This window comes from Leptopilina heterotoma, unplaced genomic scaffold (assembly GCF_015476425.1).
Source record: "Leptopilina heterotoma isolate Lh14 unplaced genomic scaffold, ASM1547642v1 Lhet_36, whole genome shotgun sequence".
In the NCBI taxonomy this organism is placed as follows: Eukaryota; Metazoa; Arthropoda; class Insecta; order Hymenoptera; family Figitidae; genus Leptopilina; species Leptopilina heterotoma.
Genome location: NW_025111040.1, coordinates 1,389,199 through 1,409,079, shown reverse-complemented (window position 1 = coordinate 1,409,079; position 19,881 = coordinate 1,389,199). Strand labels below are relative to the sequence as shown.

General features: G+C 29.6%; 2 protein-coding genes across 5 annotated transcripts; both read right to left on the bottom strand.

Annotated features, from left to right (window-relative positions):
• Positions 1-296: 296 nt before the first annotated feature.
• LOC122505505 (dosage compensation regulator-like) lies at positions 297-6,623 on the bottom strand. 2 transcript variants are annotated; one of them, XM_043617170.1, is made up of 8 exons: positions 6,432-6,623; positions 5,578-6,076; positions 4,640-4,686; positions 4,300-4,541; positions 2,512-4,156; positions 2,043-2,410; positions 1,376-1,645; positions 297-1,278 (listed from the first exon to the last, which is right to left on the bottom strand). In XM_043617170.1, the coding sequence occupies exons 1-8, from the start codon at positions 6,508-6,510 to the stop codon at positions 685-687; spliced, it is 3,744 nt and encodes a 1,247-aa protein (XP_043473105.1). In that variant the 5' UTR covers positions 6,511-6,623; the 3' UTR covers positions 297-684. The 2 variants fall into 2 exon arrangements, with proteins under 2 accessions (XP_043473105.1, XP_043473106.1); XM_043617171.1 differs by lacking the exon at positions 6,432-6,623 and adding an exon at positions 4,818-4,866 and having other exon boundaries at positions 5,578-5,641.
• A 505-nt stretch (positions 6,624-7,128) lies between these two features.
• On the bottom strand, positions 7,129-19,753 carry LOC122505506 (transcription factor p65-like). Of its 3 annotated transcripts, none has more exons than XM_043617173.1 (12): positions 19,358-19,753; positions 18,161-18,259; positions 17,686-17,945; positions 16,688-16,946; positions 16,450-16,596; positions 15,866-16,053; positions 15,605-15,743; positions 11,537-11,608; positions 9,908-10,061; positions 9,583-9,785; positions 8,128-8,285; positions 7,129-7,944 (listed from the first exon to the last, which is right to left on the bottom strand). In XM_043617173.1, the coding sequence occupies exons 2-12, from the start codon at positions 18,210-18,212 to the stop codon at positions 7,834-7,836; spliced, it is 1,743 nt and encodes a 580-aa protein (XP_043473108.1). In that variant the 5' UTR covers positions 18,213-18,259; positions 19,358-19,753; the 3' UTR covers positions 7,129-7,833. The 3 variants fall into 3 exon arrangements, with proteins under 3 accessions (XP_043473108.1, XP_043473107.1, XP_043473109.1); XM_043617172.1 differs by having other exon boundaries at positions 18,161-18,284; positions 19,358-19,752; XM_043617174.1 differs by having other exon boundaries at positions 15,611-15,743; positions 18,161-18,284; positions 19,358-19,748.
• Between the last annotated feature and the right edge of the window lie 128 nt (positions 19,754-19,881).

Genomic DNA, 19,881 nt, shown 5'->3' with positions numbered 1-19,881 from the left:
CCTGCTAAATTTGAAACAAAATTCCACTTGTGATTCCAAGTTTAGATTTATTTATTTTTAAGTCTTTTTTTATTTTACTGTTCAGAAATCAATACATTTTTAAATTCAATATCGGTCTACTATTTTCGTTCAACAAAATTCCCGGGTTTTTTCTTCAGCAAAATTTAAATTTATTTGATTTCGAATATTTAAAAATAAATTAAAATAATAAAACTTTTTTTAATTTCGTGAAAAAATTCCTGGCTTATTCCCGGTTAGTAGACACCCTGGAAAATAAAACACAATTAAATGTAGTTTAGTTAAGTGTTTATTATTTAATAAAGAAACAAATGTAATCATTTTTATTTTTGCTGACAAAAAACAAAAATTACGTTATTCAATCTAATTTTAAAATTCAAATCAATTTTTTTGATTTGTAGACCTATGAACCGGATAATTACAAGTTTACCTTTACACTTTACAAATAGCAACGTAGAAGTAAATAATAAAACATACTAGATCGTATTTCAAATGAAATAATCGTGAATAATTTCAAAATTTGAAATCATGAATTGCACTATTGTGTAAAGTGACTAACAATAAAGCGAGCAATAAAGTGTAAAGTGATTACACTAAAGTATAAACTGACTTTTATAATTAAATAGTTAAGAGTATAAAAATGCGATTACAAATACAATTTCAAGTCTAAAAATTCGATCTTCCTCTACTGCCCCAGCCTCCGCCGAAGCCACGACTACCACCTCCGAAACCTCGGCCTCCACCGAATCCACGACTTCCTCCTCCGAAGCCTCGATTTCCTCCACCATATCCTCGATTTCCTCTGTATCCTCCTCGTCCTCCACCGCTACTTCCATTACTGTCATTATCATAATTGTCACTTCGTGCCATTTTCGCCGGTGGTCCACCGCCAGCAGAAAAACCTGTGATGTGTCCCTTTGGTGGTCTTCTCGACTGGAATCCACCACCGGTAATCGCTTCCATTTCATGACGACAGGCATTCATTCCACAAAGACTTTTAATCACCGTGAACACCTTCTCCTCGACGGGACTCAATTCAAGAACAGTTTCCGGATCCTTCGCAGCTCTGATCACTAAACTTTCGAGCGCAGGTCGTAGTGCAACAATCGCAGCCGCCGTTTTCGGTTCCATTTCCAAATTAATCCAGTTGTCCAATCTGACAACCCCATCGATGTACTCGACCTTCCTCGAGCCGAACAACAGTAAATGAATTGGCGAAACCATTGTCATTTGTTTACAGGACACGGCTCGTGTTCGAATCTGAAAGAAGGAGACAAATCGCATGAGAATTTTAAAACGATTCGAAAATTCGTTAATAATTTTTATTTATGAAAAAAGAAAGAATTTGACACGTTACCTTCTCTCCAAAAACGAAGAATGGGAATGGGAAATTCTGCTCGAAATTACTGCAATTCACTGATGTTTTATGAATTAATGCGGCTTTGGATTCGGTGGTTAAAACTTTCCTCTTCTCCTTATGGAAACAAACATTTGGATAAAGTCCCATGCAAAGTAATGCAGTGATCGTATCCAATCGGACGTCGGCTCCAGCTTGATAATTTAATGGAGTTCGGCAGAGTGTCTCTTCGGGAAATCCTGCACTCGTCAAAAGCGCTTGCAATTGATTCTGTAAAATAAGTTCTCAATTATAATTTCAGGGCTCGAAATAATTATTTTATATTGTAAGAGAATATTGTTACTGTAACTTCTTCAAAATTATTTTCATCATCTCAATTTAATTATTATTTTCTAGAATTTTTAACTTAAATTCAAATCAATTAGGTATCTTTAATAATTTTCGAAAAAGTTCTTTGAGAATTTTCAAATCCATTTGTTGTCTATTTGCTTACAATTAATCAATTTTACAAAATTTCAATTATTCGTAAATTCTTCAATTAAATATATATTAGAAGACCCTTTTTTTTTAAAAAAAAAACGAGCCCTGTAATGTCTACTTCAATTTTTTAACAATTGTGCCGCTTTGCAAGAAGAATATACTTTGTGATTGCAGTTTAAAAACTTACTTTAGCTTCCCATGTGACTCTCAACGTAGGGAGACTCAAATTCTTCGATTCGCAAAATGTCTGCTCGGCAAATTCTCCACCGTCTCTCACCTCTTCCCACGTTTCGAAAGCGTGCAACATGGCAACGTGATCACTGTATCTAGCTCCAGCGAATGCCTTTTGTTGATATGACAAACGTTTCGTGTCCGGACCCATATTGTAAACTTCCGGGAAAGTCGTGCTATTCGCAGCCATCGTTGAGAGAGCGTCGCCAACACGGAACATACATCCCAGAATCATCATCTTACCCAAACGGGGCTCAATCGGCAAGCGCGCCAATATTTTTCCAAGTGGCGTCAATTCGTCATTTTTGTCTAGACACTTCATTTCTGCAAGTGGAATTTTTATTATTTTTATTATTATATTTGTTAACCGTTAACTGGTTAAATTTACTCTATCCTACAATAAAAAGAAAAGAGAATTCTCTTACCTCGGAGGATGACTTCAGCCTCGATGACAGCATCAATAGGAGGAGGTTCGATAGCCTTGGACAGAAATTGGCCAATACTTCCCAATCTCAACAATTTGATACTCAACGCCAATTCATGTAAAGGAGTTCTAAACATCTCCGGAGTCATGTGTTCGTCCAATTTTTCAAATCGTGCCTTCGAGCAAAGATGAAAGCAGAAACCAGGTTTGACACGACCAGCTCGACCTTTACGCTGCTCGAGATTTGTCTTACTCGCCCAAACTGTAGCGTAATTTGTCATATTATTGTGCGACGTGAAGAGTTTCATTTTCGCCTTGCACGAATCAATCACGTAAACAACATCATTAATAGTAATTGAAGTTTCCGCGATGTTGGTCGAGAGAATAATTTTCGTCACACTCTGTGGTACGGGTTCGAAAACCTTCCGTTGATCCTCCCGCGGCAATTGCGAATGCAAAGGAATAATACAGTAGGCACAACCACCAAAAAGTGGATGTTGCTGTAAATGCTTCATGAGCGCAAATATAAGATTCCACCCTGGCAGGAAGATCAACACAGCACCGGGTACATTCTGATCACGAATGTATTTCAAAATCGCCTCAATTAATTCGAAACTTATTTCCTTTTCAGTCATTTGTGCCATTGAATTTTTCGTATGATTACTATACTCATCGCTGATCACCTGATTGAGATTCTCCTCTGGTTCGCCGTCAGTTGGCGCGTCATCGGCGTCACGACTCTTGCGCTTTCTCGATTCCATCGGTGGCACGAATTTCGTCAAATGAACGCAGTCTTCCATAAAGTACTCTTGCACTGGATAAGCTCGTCCTGGAATTTCAATAACTGGACAATTGTTGAAATACTGACTGAAGAGTGTTGTGTCGATCGTGGCCGACATGAGAATAATCCTCAGGTCCGGATACATGTGAACCATATCACGGAGAACGACCATTATGAAGTCGGAATTAACATCACGTTCGTGAATTTCGTCAACAATTACGTGCGAGACGCCACGTAGGCCGCCCTCGAGTTTTCTCAATAAAACCCCAACGGTACAGAACATTATACTTCCATAAGGTCTTGGCAGTATCGACTCGAATCTCACCGAATAACCAACAGATTGTCCGAGACTCTCGCAACGTTCAACGGCCACACGATCAGCAACCGATACGGCTGATATTCTTCTTGGTTGTGTGACGGCAATCGAACAATAAGCTCCCTGTCCGGACTGAATGTAATCGTCGAGAATAAATTGACAGACCTGTGTCGTTTTACCACAACCAGTGTTACCACGAATTATAATCACGGGATTATCATTGATGGCTGTCATAATTTCACTTCGTTTTGCATAAACTGGCAGTGAACATCTGTCCTTGCAACTCCTTTGCAAATCAACGTCCTGTTGGTGTCGCAGTTTCTCGTCTTGCATCACGTCGTCGGATAATTTGTCAAGTGGCATTGTCGCCAATGGTCCCTCGTCGATATTACAACCAGTCCATGGATTCCAATTTTGTTGCGGTGGCGACCAACTCACAACGCCGGCTGGTTGCGGAACACTCGAAATAAAATCGTCCAATACCTTGTCAGTCACAAGGGATATTCCCGTTGATTGTTTATCACCTTCTCCAGATTCAGTTTTTTGAGCCTAAAACATTCCATTCATAACATTTAATTATTGTCAGAAGTAGAAAAAATTAAAGGTTTTGTACACGAATTCGTAGTTACCTACTTTTTGAAAAAATAAAAAAAACATAAGTACATTTTGTATGGGGAAAAAAGAGTACTTACAGGTGCTTGAGTAACATCGACAGGTTGAACCTCCAAACCCTCTAAAACTTGGAATATTTCTTGTTCAAGTTCAGGACTAATTTTCACCGGATAAGGTTTCATTTGATCAGCTTCCTTGTTCTTCTTCAATGATCCGGAGAAACTTTCGATTACACCAAGATGATAGAGTTGTCGTACGAGCGACAAGGCACAGCTTTTTGACGCTGTCTGCTTATTGGATGCAGTTTCTCGAGCAACAACATCTTAACAAAAAATACAATTACTCGTTTTATAAAAAAAAATATATGGAAAAACGAAGAAAATAACTTTGGCTGTTTTCACACTAAAAGAAAAAACTTACTTCTTCCTAATTTCTTCACATAGAAACTCATTTCAGCCTTGAAGCTCCTGTATACAAAAAATTAAAAATTTAAGTAAGAAAACAAATTTACTCCTGGTAAAAATTACAATTCTTTTTACCCTTGAAAATAGAATCATGTAGAAAAAAATAAAAATTCTCCAAAATGAAACATACTTACCACTTCGAATGAACCGAGACCAAATTGGAGCACCATGTGATTCATACTTCTGCAAGTGACAATACCAAAACTATTATTGACTGATTTCAACAAAAGCTTTGATTTTACATTGTCTTAGAGAGAGAATTCTCAATTTTGACATTTGTAATGTACTCCAAAGTGGTCTCGTCAGTTTCCATCGAAGATTTTTTCCAGAGGTGGAAACTTTTTTCTTTTTCCTTCCCCATGAAGGAAATATTAAACGTAAAATACGGAATAACTATTTCATTCTATTTGTGCAAAACAGAAATTCCAATAATTCGATAAAAAAAAAAACAAAAGAATGTCTTTCCGTTAAAAGAGGAGAATATTTAACAGAAAGAAATAGAATACTTGACAACAAATTTGAATGCAATCTTTTTCGAGAGCAATCAAAATTAAAATTAATTCAGATAGGACCAAGTACGAAATATTCATGCGTACTTTAGTATTATCTTGTAGTCTCCTTAAATAATTAGAAAGAAATTTCATTATTTACGAAAAAAATTGCTAATCTCAGACTTCGCACTCGATAATAATTAATTATAAAAAAAGGAGCAAAAAGTAGCTTTCAAACTAAAAAAAGTAGTAAACAGTAGGTTTTAGTAAATGAGTGCGAAGCCTGTAATCTAGGAAAATTCTTTTGTTAAAAAATAGATTTGATCTTTCAATGAACTTATTTTTAATTTTACAAACACTGGAGATAAAAACAGAAACAATAAAGAAAAAAAGGCATAAATACCTGGTGTGATCGGGTCCGACTGGTGTGTATTTGTAATCGGCATTAATTTTATTGACCTGCATAAATTGATGGAGTTTCGATTTTGCATTCTCAATTGTCCAATTTCCATGAATGCCGGCATTAATATCAAGATCCTCGGCTTCCTCAACTCTCTTCTGATCGGCCAATCGGTCCATGTACGTGTAATTTCCCTGTCCACCTTCACGATAAGGACGATAGGCCTGACCGATATCATTAGGACCCATGCCATCTTGAAAAACGGGTCGACTTGGAGCAATTGCTCCTGAATTTGCAACTTCAACAGCTCCTGTCGGTGCCGGTAAACCAAAATCAGCGGGAACATCCTGGGCATTAATGTGTCCAAGTCGCACTAGATAATTTATGAAATCACGAGAAGCATTTCCCTGCGCATCTTTCTTGTTTGTTGAATTTCCAACGCCGACGTAATCAAATCCAACGACTCGCAATTCGCATAGAAATCGTTGTCGATGCTTTGGTCCTAAAAGAATTTAATTTTCATTCAATTTTCATTTTCAAAACATGAAGAAATCGATCACTCCGAGTCTTCGACTCGGAGCAATCGCTGTCTTCATGTGTAAATTTTAAATGTAAAAATATGTTGCTATTTCAATGCCGATTCACCATTTTGTGAGGTAATTAATCGATATTACACCTTTTGCGACTTTATCTCAAGGAATATGTTTGAATGTAAATAGACTTATTTTTATAGAATTTAACGCGATTAGTTTCATTTCTTACAACATTACATTGTAAAAACCGGTATTTTAATTGTAATTAAAGAAACTGTTTTCCAACCAAGATCTTTTACATTGCAATTTTGATAGCGTCATTACCTGTAGGACGAACTTCAAATTGCGGTTCCTTGTTGGATTTACCGCACCATTCATGCAAAAAAGATTTATTATCGCCCATGGCGAGAAGTTATTTATTAAAATAACTTTGAAAAGTAGCACAATTTTCGAAAAAAACAACTATTTTTTATCTCTCAGCCCGAACCTCGAAGGGAGAAGAACAAAGATGGCGGTCAATTTAATTCGTGATAAGTCGGCCAACTTCGGTAAAATTTGGGCGGATTTACAAATAGCGCCAGTTTTTGAAAAAATTAAAAAAACAATTTTATGATTTTATATCTAGAGGAATCTGCGAGATTAAAGAATTAATCAAGATAATTAAAACAATGTAAAAATTGTATTTTTCATAAAGAATTCTTTTATAACTTTCTAAAATATTCCTTATCTCTAAAATTATCACTTAAATATCTCTCAAAAAAACTCTTATTATTTACTGATAATAATTGTACAATTTGTTTATAACATTTGTATATCTTTGAAGATAAAATATAATACATCTTGAGATTACTTTTTTTACAAACAAGTCGAAAATATAAAAAAATAACTTAAAAAAAATTTCCTCTCTAAACAATTACGATAAAATTGTGATCTTAAGATTCTAATAATTAAAAACTATATAACATATGAAGTAATCGAATAAAAAACTAAAAAATCTAATCATTTTCGAAATAATATTTTAAAAAAAATACTTTCTGAATAAGATGTATAAAATGATAAAACGATAATAATAAATTGAAATAAATTCGTGATGAGTAGAAAATCGCGACTAATAAAACAGTTTGAATTCAGTTCACGAAATTGAAAATTAACAATTAAATGACTATTGAAATCACCATAAATCAAGTTTACTATAATAGAAATTTGTTCGTTATTTACTTACGATAAATGAGAATTGAAAAATTATAAAATTGTACTCGAAACGTTCAATCTCAGAAATTTAGCATTTTTACAATTAAACTTCCCTTTTTCGATACAATTGTAAAATTTCTGTATTATAATCTCAAGTCTATTTACAATATTGACAAAATAACAAACGATAAAATCATAACTAATTTTTTAAGTTTAATGAAGTGATTTTTGTTTAACAAAATTTTTTTGAGTATGTTTCAGTAAAAACTTCTAATATCGAAAGTGACAAAATTTCAAATCAAGTAAAAATATTTATCGTTTCTTCTTATCACAAAAACATTTTAAAAAATAATTATATTTATAAAGAAACACGAAACGAAAAATTAAACTAACTAAATTAATTAAAAATTAATTAAACTTAAAGAAATTTTAACGTGCAATATAACAATATTGATCAAAACTCTTCGTAATGAACGTTTCGATTGCACTCATTAATTAATCTATAGTCTTCTCACTGCTGCGTTAATATCAAAAATTATTCCAAACGATTTGGTTTCACCATTTCGTTTAGAGACTGAATATCGCGAACCAATCGCGACAAACTTTCTGATTCTTCTCCAGTAGGATGGAGCTGTTCAGGTTGAGGCTGGAAAAAAAATTCAAACACTGATTATTATTTATTTCGAGACAAATAGAAAATTGGTTTTTAGAAAAAGAACCCAAACATTGAATTTTGAACCCAAATTTTGAATATTTAGTAGAATCATGATTTAATTTAATATTCTATTTGTTATAAAATTTTTTAAAGAATAAAAATTTATTTTTTTACTTCAGTCACATTTATTTGAAGTCCAGTGCCGAATTCGGTGGAAAATCTCTCATCCACCAATTGATTTAAAAGTTCCGACGTTCCTAAATGCATTGCTGAATCTTCATATTGCTGACTGTCTAAATCCAGCAATCGTGGTCCGTCTCTATTTAACGAATCTGAAAATTAATATTTCACAAATAAGTTTAATTAAAAAATATTTAATTTTATAAATAGAATATTTTTTCTTCAGGGTTGCCACAAAAAAGTAATTTTGTTCTTCCCTGATTTCCAGGCAAAATTTTTACTTTCTCCCTGACCCTAAAGAATATTCTGATTCATTCTAAAAATTATTAGACACTCAAAAAAATTTTCTACTATACATTTATTTATAAATTTCCCTGATTTCCTGAAACCTTTTAAAAATCCCATACCATTTCCATGATTTCCAGATTCTGTAGGAACCCTGAACTTTTTTCTTTTCTTTTATGACATTTAGCTTCATTATTTTTGGGCTCTTCAAAAACACTTTACTTATTTAATAATCTCCACCCTTTGGTAAAAAATCGAAAATTATCAAAAATTCAAAAAACGCGAATTTCTTAAAATTCAACATTTTTTCTTCTTTTTTATGGCATTCAGCTTCATTATTTTTGGGCTCTTCAAAAACGCTTTACTTATTTAATAGTCTCCACCCTTTGGTTAAAAATCTAAAATTATCGAAAATTTTACTATAAATAATTTATTAAATAATTGAATGTTTCTTACAATTGAATTTCCATAAAGAATTTTATCAACAAATTTTTAAATGATTGAATTTTGTTGACGAATTTTAATACAATTTTTAAGAATAATGATATTTTTCGAGAAATTCGATTAAAATTGTATTAAAAATAATTAAAATCCTGCCATGAGTTTTATTGTTTATGAAAATAATTAAATTCCTGAGAACAGTTTTATTATCTATTTATAAAAATAATTGAATTATTGCTAAAAAATTTATAAAAAATTTGTAAATAATTGAATTCCTGGAAAATTTTTATTATTTACGGAAATAATTAAATGTTTCCGTAGAATTTTATAAACATTCTTTTTAAATAATTGAATTTTTTTGGAAAATTTTATTAAAATAGTAGGTATTGAAAATAATTGAATTGAGGAAAATTTTTAAAAATAATTGAAATTATACCAAAAATTTTATTGAAATTTTTAAAAATAATTGAATTTTTGTAATCATTTGTAACTTCTCCAAAATTCAATTTCTATATTTTTTTTTAGTATTTTTAACTAAAATTCTTCTATAAATCTATTATTTTTAATGATTAATTAAATATATATTAAAAAATGTAACTAATTTCAGAAGAATTTGAATTATTAAAATTTTTGAATTAAAATTAAAATTTAATTTAATTTAAAAAATTTTTTTTTATTTTCTTTCCAATTTCTAATTAAATTAAATTTTACAGTAAAACTTACTTAATTGATTCGGCATTAAAAAAGGAACTCCTGTCGAATTTTCAAGAGGACTAATATTTACTTGTTGAATAGGAGTCTGAAAATCTGGAATGTACAATCCTGGATCATTGTCCGTCGTCGTTGTTTGAGGAAAATTATAATTAGTCAATGGAATGTTGTAAACTTGTTGCATTGGCGGTGAATTCACTGGAGATGTTTTTAAACTAAAACAGAAAAAATTATATTAATTTGTTTCGTGAAAAATTCTGGGAAAATTCAATTATATTAAATTTGTTTTGGACTCCTAATAATTGAATTCAAACAGATTGAAAAATTTGTTTCTTACTTGTACATAGGGAAATTAATTGGAGAATGTGTAGCAGATGGAATTCCAGAAGGACCAGGAATTGGAGACACAGATTCTCTGATTGTTTGAAAAGGCGAATGTGCTGGTTCCAGTTTTATAAAATCCTGCAAGCCCGGATCAAGCAACTTTGGTCCTGAAAAATTCATTCATTATTAGCAAAAATCAAAATTCTGTTAATTAAAAATAAAGTTAGTAAAATGCAACAAAACGTATTAAACTTCAAGCCCAAGCGTTATTAACAAATCACAAAAAAGGTGATAATAAAAAAAGATGATTAATAAATTAAAACCATTAATAATAAAATAAAACTAGTAATAATAAAAGAACAACAGTAATAAATAAACAGAAAAAATGAAAACACCTCGTAAAAATCATGCAACAATAAAGAATAAATCATGCAATCAAAATTAATTCTCTCTCTACTGGATACCACTCTAGGAAAATGAATTAAAAAAATATATTTTCAAAAACGAAAGAGAAAAATATTACTTGGCGATTAAAAATGAAAAAACAAGCTCAAAGTGAAAATAAAAACAGAAAATTAAATCCAAACATCGACAAATTTTCACTTTACCTGAAAATCTGAATATTTTTCGTCTGAAAATTTGGGACCAATTTGCGTAAATGAATCACCAAAAGACTTTTTTTTTATATATAGAGATAATATATATTACGTCTTGATACAATTTTTCAATATATAATAATAACGTTTTGCATTAAAAAAAGGAAAACAATTTTCATAAAAGTATTGCACATCATTTCATCGTTTATATATTTTTTCAGATTTAATAAAACAGGGAAATTTTTTTTTATATTTCCAAAGCAATTTTCCAGTGAGAGTTTTTCTTTCGTTGTTAAAATTACGAAGAAAAAAGAAGAAGAAAAGAAGAAACCCTTTCTCTACAGACAATTGAGGGAGAAACAATTTTTCCCTTAAAAATAAATCATTCTTCCAATTTTTACATTTACAAAAATATAAATGAAGGAAGATGATTTCCCATTTATTAGAAATATCCTTGAAACATACAATTTTCCATGGAATTTCTATATCAGTATTTTTCTTTAAAAATACAAATTACAAATTAGGTATAAGTTATTATACCTTTACAAGAAGAAATGCAGTCATAGAAAAGTACAAAATACAAATTCATCGTTGATACTTTTTTTTTACAAAAAATTTCAAGAAAATAGAACCAGATTGAAATTTTTGATTTCACTGGTCTTGAGTATTATATGATTTGAAAAAGTATTGTTCTTTTCCATTTTGTAAAATATTTGAGGAAAAATAGACAATTGTTATAGAGTATTTCAATAACTATTAACAATAAACCTTTTTAACAATCACAGACTGTTTACTTTCAAGATTTTTTTTTAATAATAAGAACGATTTTAATAAATTTAATCGCTAAATAATGAAAATAATTTATAATTAGCGAATGAATTTAAAAAATTCTATTTAAAAAAATAATTCTTTCTGAATTAAAAAATTATCTTCTTCACACCAAATATTATTAGAAAATGAATAATGATTAAAGAAATATGTTATAAAATCGATAGCCTTTTCCCATAAGCGAAATTTTTCTTTTCTTTGTTATACAAAATACTCACGTTTATCATTATTTAGTGCCATAAAATCTCTGGGACTTTTCCTCTTTACTTTGTAGATTGCCTCCAAATTAGCTATGAATAGTTAATAATTAATATTTATTTCTAAAGGCAGAGACAAAAAATATTAAACGTATTTCATTAAAAAAGTTTCGTAAGGCCTCGGATTTCTTTGAGAACACGAAAATCGATTTTGATTTAAACGCTCATTTCGAAAATTATCCTTTCAAAAAAAAAAATTATTTTTAAGAAAAGAAATAAATACGTGAAATTTTTTACAATTACGCATTTACGAATATTTTCGAAAAGCTCACTCTTGAATCGCATAAACTTAATTAATAATTAAGAGGAACTTAAGTAAATATAAGAAAACTTAACACAATAAATCCTTTTTTCTCTAATAGACTGCTTTTTTCTTTTCGAAAATACAAGTAATTATTTCTAATTTATTTTCAATTGTGTACTTATAATAATCGAGTCATTAAAGATTTTTTTATTAAAAAATAAAAAAAATCATGAAAATTGACTAGAAAGTAGCAAAATTTGATAGAACTTAAATATTAAAAATTATCAACTAATTAACAAATTTAAAATAATTGTAGAAAATAAATTTACTTGTATTTAAAGAAAATGCTCATGAATTAATTTTAACTCAAAGCCAGAATTAATTTATTTTAAATAATTTTTTAAATTAAAAAACAAAGTTTAATTTAAAGAAAAGTTGATATTTGAATATGGAAGAATGCAGTCATTAAAAATAAAAAAAAACTAGTTGACTAGATCAAGAATGACTCTTTAAAACACAACAAACGTTTAGATAAAATATAACGCTTTATAAAACGAGTAAAAACAGCTCAGAGGCACTGCAAAAACACGATTATAAAAAAAAGGAGAAAGAGGCAAAATTGACATGCTCAATCAACAAGAAAAGTTGATTAAATATTGTTTTTAATAAAACGTATCAAACTATTCGCAATGAGTCAGAGTTGGGCGTTTTTTTCATAAAATATCTAATTTCTTAACATGAGCAATTTGTAATTTAAACATATGTTTTCTTTTTTTTCAAAGATATTAGCAATTAGATAAGGAATTATAATTTTAAAAAAAATTAATAGTCTTTATTTAAAGCAATAATGACTAATCACCAAATTACTAAAACAAAGAATATCCTCTTTCAAAATATAAACAATCGAATAAACAAACAAAAAAAGAAAATAAAAGTGAAAAATTATTAAAAATAGGTACATTTAAAATATCAATAAAAAAATTTTCTTGTCATAAATATCACAGTACTCAGCAAACTTAATAACTCTCTAATTAATCATTTAACAGTCATTAAAAAATTCTATTTTTTCACGAAAAATTATTTTTAATTTATTCGTTAGTTCGTAAAAAAAATAAAATAAAAAACAATTTCTTTAGTTTTAACGGAAAATAGCGAGAAATTAAAAGCAAATATTTTCTTCTGGCACATTTCTACAAATAACATAAAAAATTGAAACAAAAAAATATAACACAAGTTAAATATAAATTTATATAAATAATACAAACAAACAAACAAACAATGAAATATTAATTTCCTAAAATAATAGAAAACAATAAATGCAAACAAGCGAAATTATTTCAAAGGTCCAATTTCTAGCTGCAATTTATAAAAAACTAATTTCTTCCAAAATTAATTTCTAAACAGTGAATTGAATTTTCAGGCCTCGGATCGACTTTGAGACACAAAAAATGTAGCTTTAGTCGCTAAAAAATACGAAAAAAAAGTCGAATATCGAGTTTACTTTATTAAATATTGTCACAAAAATTTCATTTTTAATTTCCTGGACCTTTCAATGATTTCTAAACTCAATTATTCTGAATTTTACTATTTTTATTAAATAAATATAAATTAAATATCAATTCCAAATCTTTTGAAATTGAACTATTTCTAAAAATTACAACTGTAATCCTTCCAAAATTTAATTATTTTCTGCAATTTTTAACAAAATTTCTTCTTTAAATCGAGTATTTTTAATAATTTTCCGAAAATTCTTCGAGAATTTAATTATTAAAATACCTACAAATTTTCTTTTTAATAATTATACGTATAACTAACTCCTCATGATTTTTATTTAAAAGTCATTAAGTTGAATTATTAAAAATATACCAAAAAATCACTTATTTTGATTAAAAATTTTACAATATTTTAATTATTTAAACATTCTTTAATTATATTTTTCAAAAATTCAATTGAAGCACTTTATTTATTTTAAATATTTTTATTTAAATTTAAAAATTTGTTGATAAAATTCTTTATGAGAATTCAATTTTAAGAAACATTCAAGTAATCAATAATTTCTTATTTTTGTATTTAAATAATTCAATTCTCGTAGAATTTTCAAATAAAAATTGATTTAAAAATGAATTTTAGTTAAAAACACTAAAAAAAAATTAAATTTTGAAGAAAAATGACAAATGATTGCAGAAATTAAATTTCAAAAGTAATAAAATTTTTCGCAGAATAAAATAAAAATCAAAATAATTTGTATTTTATACCAGAAAAGTTCCATTTTGCAGCAATATTTAGAAAAAAAATTCGCATTTTTCAATATATATGGAAAAAAGTCTAATTTCTTGAAAATAGTAAGAAAAAGTCAAACTATCCGAGGCCTGCTCTCTGAAAATTTGGACCAACAAATTTAAAATTTCATGATTCAGTAAAAGTTGTCAAATTACAAATTGCTTCAAATTTTGTTTTTGATTAAACTCTCATTATGAATCATAATAGAAAAAAAATGTCGAAAAATTAAAAACTCAAAGCCCAGCTCTGAGTGAAATTTCAAGTTTCCTTTGGGAAAATTTTCCCGCCCTCAACCGGTGAATAATAAAAGGATAATTCATCAAATTCAGAGGCAGTCGCGTGTGGTGCCATATCAGTGTAAAGAGCATAATTCTCAGCCTCTGTCAATTCAATGCCATAAGGCGGCGATTCGTCACCGTTTAATTTCAACGATCTAACACTGGTTACACTCGCCATACTCGGCCGTGGCAACTGCTGATGCATCGCGAGTTCATCGTTCTTCAAGGACGTAATACTACCCGTGATATTAAGCGACCGATTGCTCCCAGTCGTTGGACTCCCGGCACACGTGTCCTTCTCTTTTTTTTGCTGCCTTTTGGCAAACAACTTCGAGAACAGTCCCTGCTTTGCTTGTTTTGGCGTTATGCCAGGAGGGGACGGTAGATTTTTATTTGGAGCTCCAAATGCGCTCTCAACGTCCATAGATGAACGCGCCGGTAAAACTGGCATTGAGGGTGTTTTTCGAATGCGTTTCGGCGGCAGGGGCGGTAAACGTTCATCGATATCATTTATCACGTCTCGTTTATTGGGACTTATGGCAATAATTGGACTGCAGATGGGCACATCGTCATAATTACGTTTCTCCTCCTCGTCGTTAAAATTAAATTCCAGCTCTATTGGATTTTTCATTGCCATTTGTAAGCTCGTGTATGTCATATTGTCACGAATTTCAATTTCACTTGGATTTGAATCGTTAGTTTGTAATTTTGTGTGTGTATCGGCGTAAATTTGATCTAATTCAGCGACTTGCGATAATAGTTCATTGAGAGCGCGATCGTCGTTCGATTTAATGTTCTCATTGTCGATAATTATTGTCTCGTCTTTTTGGAATTCTTGACTTTTCTCCACCCATTTGCCAATGTCGGAATTATTGAGCCAAGATTCATTTGTCTCGAAATTTGAATTATCGACAATGGAATCATTTTTCGGTTCTACACTACTGTTTTCTAAATCATTGTCGGGGGATTTTAGATTTAATTTTAAATTTTGCGATTGTAGATTATTGCGAACGTTATAGAGATCGTTTAGGGCGCGAAGTGCCGAGAATTTATCCTGTGATTTCTTAAGATTAAGATCGTTATTGTTGTACTCGTCGATGGTGCGCGATATTTTTGGATTAAAGTGAGATAAAAGGGTATTATCGGCACTGAGTAATTTATCGAAGGCACTGTAGTCGCTCTTCTTTTTGGCGAAAGACTTTCTTAATGACCAAAACGCGGGTCTACCTGTACCTAATGGAAGCATTTCGAAATCCAACGGTGGACCACCCTGATCTTTTTTCTTCAATTTCAATTGAATTTTCACTTTCACTGGTTCCGTGATGTCCATGTTGTCGTACTTTGGTGTTCGAAACGATATTGCGTACTGTGGAAATAATTATAACTCTAGTAATTCATTAATTCAAAATTATGTAAGAATTATTTATTTCACCCATAGATTATTAAATCTTATTTTATTAATTTTGAAAGAAAAAAATAAATTCTTACTTGATGATGGACGTGCGCTGGCTGAAAATCTCCATATCCTTCCCAATCGCGACCGTCTCGCTCTTCATAGAAACGAATTTGAATATCATCCCTCGGCACTTTGTCACAAAGTAAAATCATTTCCATTCCACCCGCGACTGATGCTGAATAATGACTTAGTTTGTGAATAGAAAGTGTACACGTAGCCTCTGTCAAAAATTTTCATTATAAACATATTTTCTTCATTGTTTTCAAAACAATCTTCATTGTTGTCTAAAATGTTTCTTATTGACAGAAAATTGTAATTTTTATTCAAATGCAACTTTTAATTGTTTAAAATATTGAAAATTAATTTCTGCATGCTTCCACTGAATCAAATAAAAAATTTTTAATTTATCTTCTTTATATAAATTTACAAAATCCGGACAGTTATGAAACTGAAGTTATCAATGTTTTCATTGACGCAAAAAATGAAAAAAAAAATTTTTAAGACCTAGAAGTAACAAAATATGTCTTTGATTCAAATGAAAACAAGCCCTGAAAATCAATTTTTCATTTAGAGAAAAAAAGCAATTTTTGTAAATACTAAGAATTATGTTTCATACTTTTCTCTACAATTGGATTCGAAATGACAGGATTGAGTGTATCCCATTCAATTTTTCCAGTTGCTTTCCTTGGAATAAAGCCTTGAAAACACAATCTGACAACGTTGAGAGCAATATTGGAGTGACTTCTTTTGTGCTCGAATCCAGCTTTAAGAGAAATTAGATTTTTTGAAAATGAATTTGAATTTTTAACACTGGCTATTAAATTTTACTTTGAAAATGATAATAAAGAAAATACCGCCAAAAGGATCGACTCTCTCTCTTTGTCGTTCGCTCAATGATGCCTCAACGTCCTTTCGTCTCACGCACTGAATGCCAAGATTGGGAAACGAAACTGTCATATTATCGCCTCTCAATCGTACTCGACAAACACCATTTTTACAACTCTCTGCTCTGCCAACCAATTTATGGGGATGAGCTTTCGGCCTATTATTCGGATTGTCCTCGACAGTTACACAGGAAACGACAATCATCATCTTTCCCGTGTATCCCACTACCTGTTTGGAAAAATATTTTCAATAATTTAGTACTTTGAAGAACTTATTAATTAATTAGAAACACTCTCCTCTATTATTAATTTAATTTTAATTATTAATTCAATTTTAATTACTTATTAAAATAAACATTTTCAGTAAAGTTTAATAACAGGGTTGCCACAAGAAATTAATTTTGTTTTTCCATGACGTTTCCCTGATTTCCAGACAAAATTTTGACTTTTTCCCTGAGGAACATTCTAATTTGCTCTAAAAATGATTAGATACTCAAAAAAATGTTCTATTACATTTATTTACAAATTTCTCTAAGTGTAAATTATTCTCATAAAGAATTTTATCATCAAACTTTTAAATAATTGAAGTTTTTCGACAAATTTTAATAAAACTTTAAAGAATAATTACATTTTTCGAGGAATTTGGTTAAAATTGTAATAAAAATAATTGAAATTCCATGAGTTTTATTATTCACGAAAATAATTGAATCTCTGTAAAAAATGTTATTATTTATGAAAATAATTAAATTACTGCCAAGAAATTTAAAAAAAAATTTGTAAATAGTTGAATTTCTGTAAAATTTTTATTATTTATTGCAAACACAATAAAAGTCATAAAATGCAAAAATTTATTGCATTTACGTTTTAAAAATCAATTTTCAATAAAAGAGTTTTCTTTTCTCTTCCAGTAAAATAAAGCTTGAGTAAAAAATTAATTTTTAACTTTCTTTTTTTCTGAATCAACTCACTCGAATAGTGGGATATGTTTTCAAATCTGGTCGACTATTTTCACCAGGAATACTTCCTGCAGAACGTCCCTCGATTTCATAACGAAATCGAATTCCACTGGCTGGTTGCTCTAAAATTTCAATATAAGGACGAGGACTCTCGTTTTGTAAATGATGTCCCACAATTGGTGAAAATGCACTTCCTTGATTATCGTCCTCCATTTCAACATGCATATCGTCATCTAATTGTCCGCCAATTTCATCGTTTTGAATCACTTCAACTATAATAAACAAATTTATTAACAAATTATTATTAACAAATTTCACTTTTTACCATTTCATATATATTTTTAATTCCATTGGAAGGTATTATTTTTTTAAATTCAAATTAAACAAGACCTCATTTTTTATGAGAATGTAAAAATTCTTTTTTTAATTATTACATTCTTTAATTTGCAAAAAAACATGTTTGTAATTTTTAACAAAATTTACTTACTAACGTCACTAATATGTAGTTTTTCGTCACTAATCCCACTAAACTCGTCCATAGTTTTTCGAATATTTTCACTCAATGGAATCTTGATTACGGTCCAGCCTGGAACATTTCTCAATATTCATCTCTAGAAAACAAAAATGTATAAAATGAAAGGCAAAGTAAAATAAGATTTTTTGACGAAAGAAATATCTTTATAAACACAGACAATGTTTAATTATTCACGAATATTGTTTGTTTAATGTATATCTAAATTTTAAAAAGTAAATAAATAGTAAAAAAAAGTTAAAAATATCAGTTTGTATTCATTCTATGTACAATCAAGATTTATGCACTGATAACAGTTTACAGTCAAATTTCTATTGTTTAGATTAATTATAATGTTGATAAATTTTAAAATTACTTTTCGATTTAAGAAATATTTTTCAAACGTTAAAATTATATTTTACTTAGATTTAACGTAACGCATATTATATTTCCATTAAGTATGTGTATCATTTTCGAAAGTCATTAGTGAATGAATTACTAATTATTTAAGACATTTTTTTGAAAATTAAACATCTACGTATTAACAAAATTTGTCTCTTTTGTCAAATACCTTACTTGTAAACAAATATTAATTTAAATAAAACAACTGGTTCGATTTCAACAAATACAAAATTTTGTTATAAAAATCTATTTCCAACTATTGTTTATTTAAAGATATTCAATAGGTACTTTATAAATTTTGTAATTTATTTATTTCATTATTTTTATTTTTTTTATTAAAATTCACGTTTATATTCAAATAAGTAAAAATAATATACACTTAAAATTTAGAAATAATATTTTTTAAAAATAGAGTAGAATCAAATAAATAATTAGGAAACAAATTGAAATTTTTTTTAAAAAGGAAAATAAGTAAAGTTTGTACAAATTGCAAACAATGGAAGAAATGGAGAACAAAATAAAAAACAGGAAATAAAGCAGAATTGTTGAAGATGAAGAGCAACAATAAAGTGACAATAATTGAAAATTGTAGGTTATGAAAGACCAGATGGTAAAATTTATAATTTAAAGGGATAATAATGTCTAGATCAAAACACACAAGGGCAAAAGAGAAGTAACGAGGGGTGAATGGTGATCCAATAATTATTTTGGGAAAGCCTAGGCCTGTTCGGTCTATAATTAAACTATCGTAGGACAATGTAAGAGACTTGCCTGCATCTTGAGATCCAGTATATGAGATTCTTCCGTGGAAGCTCCAAAAATTTACTTTCTCTAGATATTAATTATAAAAAATGTAATTCATTTTCGCACACGTGGTTTTTCACGATCAAACGCATGTGTAATACATTTGAACCAAATTCCCACCAAACTTCTGCAGGTATATAATTTTTAAAGAGCACTTGGGTTTTTTTCCGCACTTAAAAAAAACAGTTTCTTGGAAGCGTATGGCTGTTGTTATTCAAGAAGATACTCCTTAGAAACAATAAAAAGTACCTTATTATTTTAAAATTGATTCATGTCATTAGGGTTTTTCACCCGCGTCTCGAAGAAAAACAACTCCAGATAAGGTTTTACTGGCGAATAAATTGCTAACTCGAACAAAACCGCACCGTTACCACCAGAGAAATTTGAAGATGCGCAAACGCAACTTCCACAAGCGCGATCAGGTTAAAAACTCACTCTCAACAACTGGTGCGTTTATACACTCTCTTGGTGGAAATTATTTTTGGCAATAA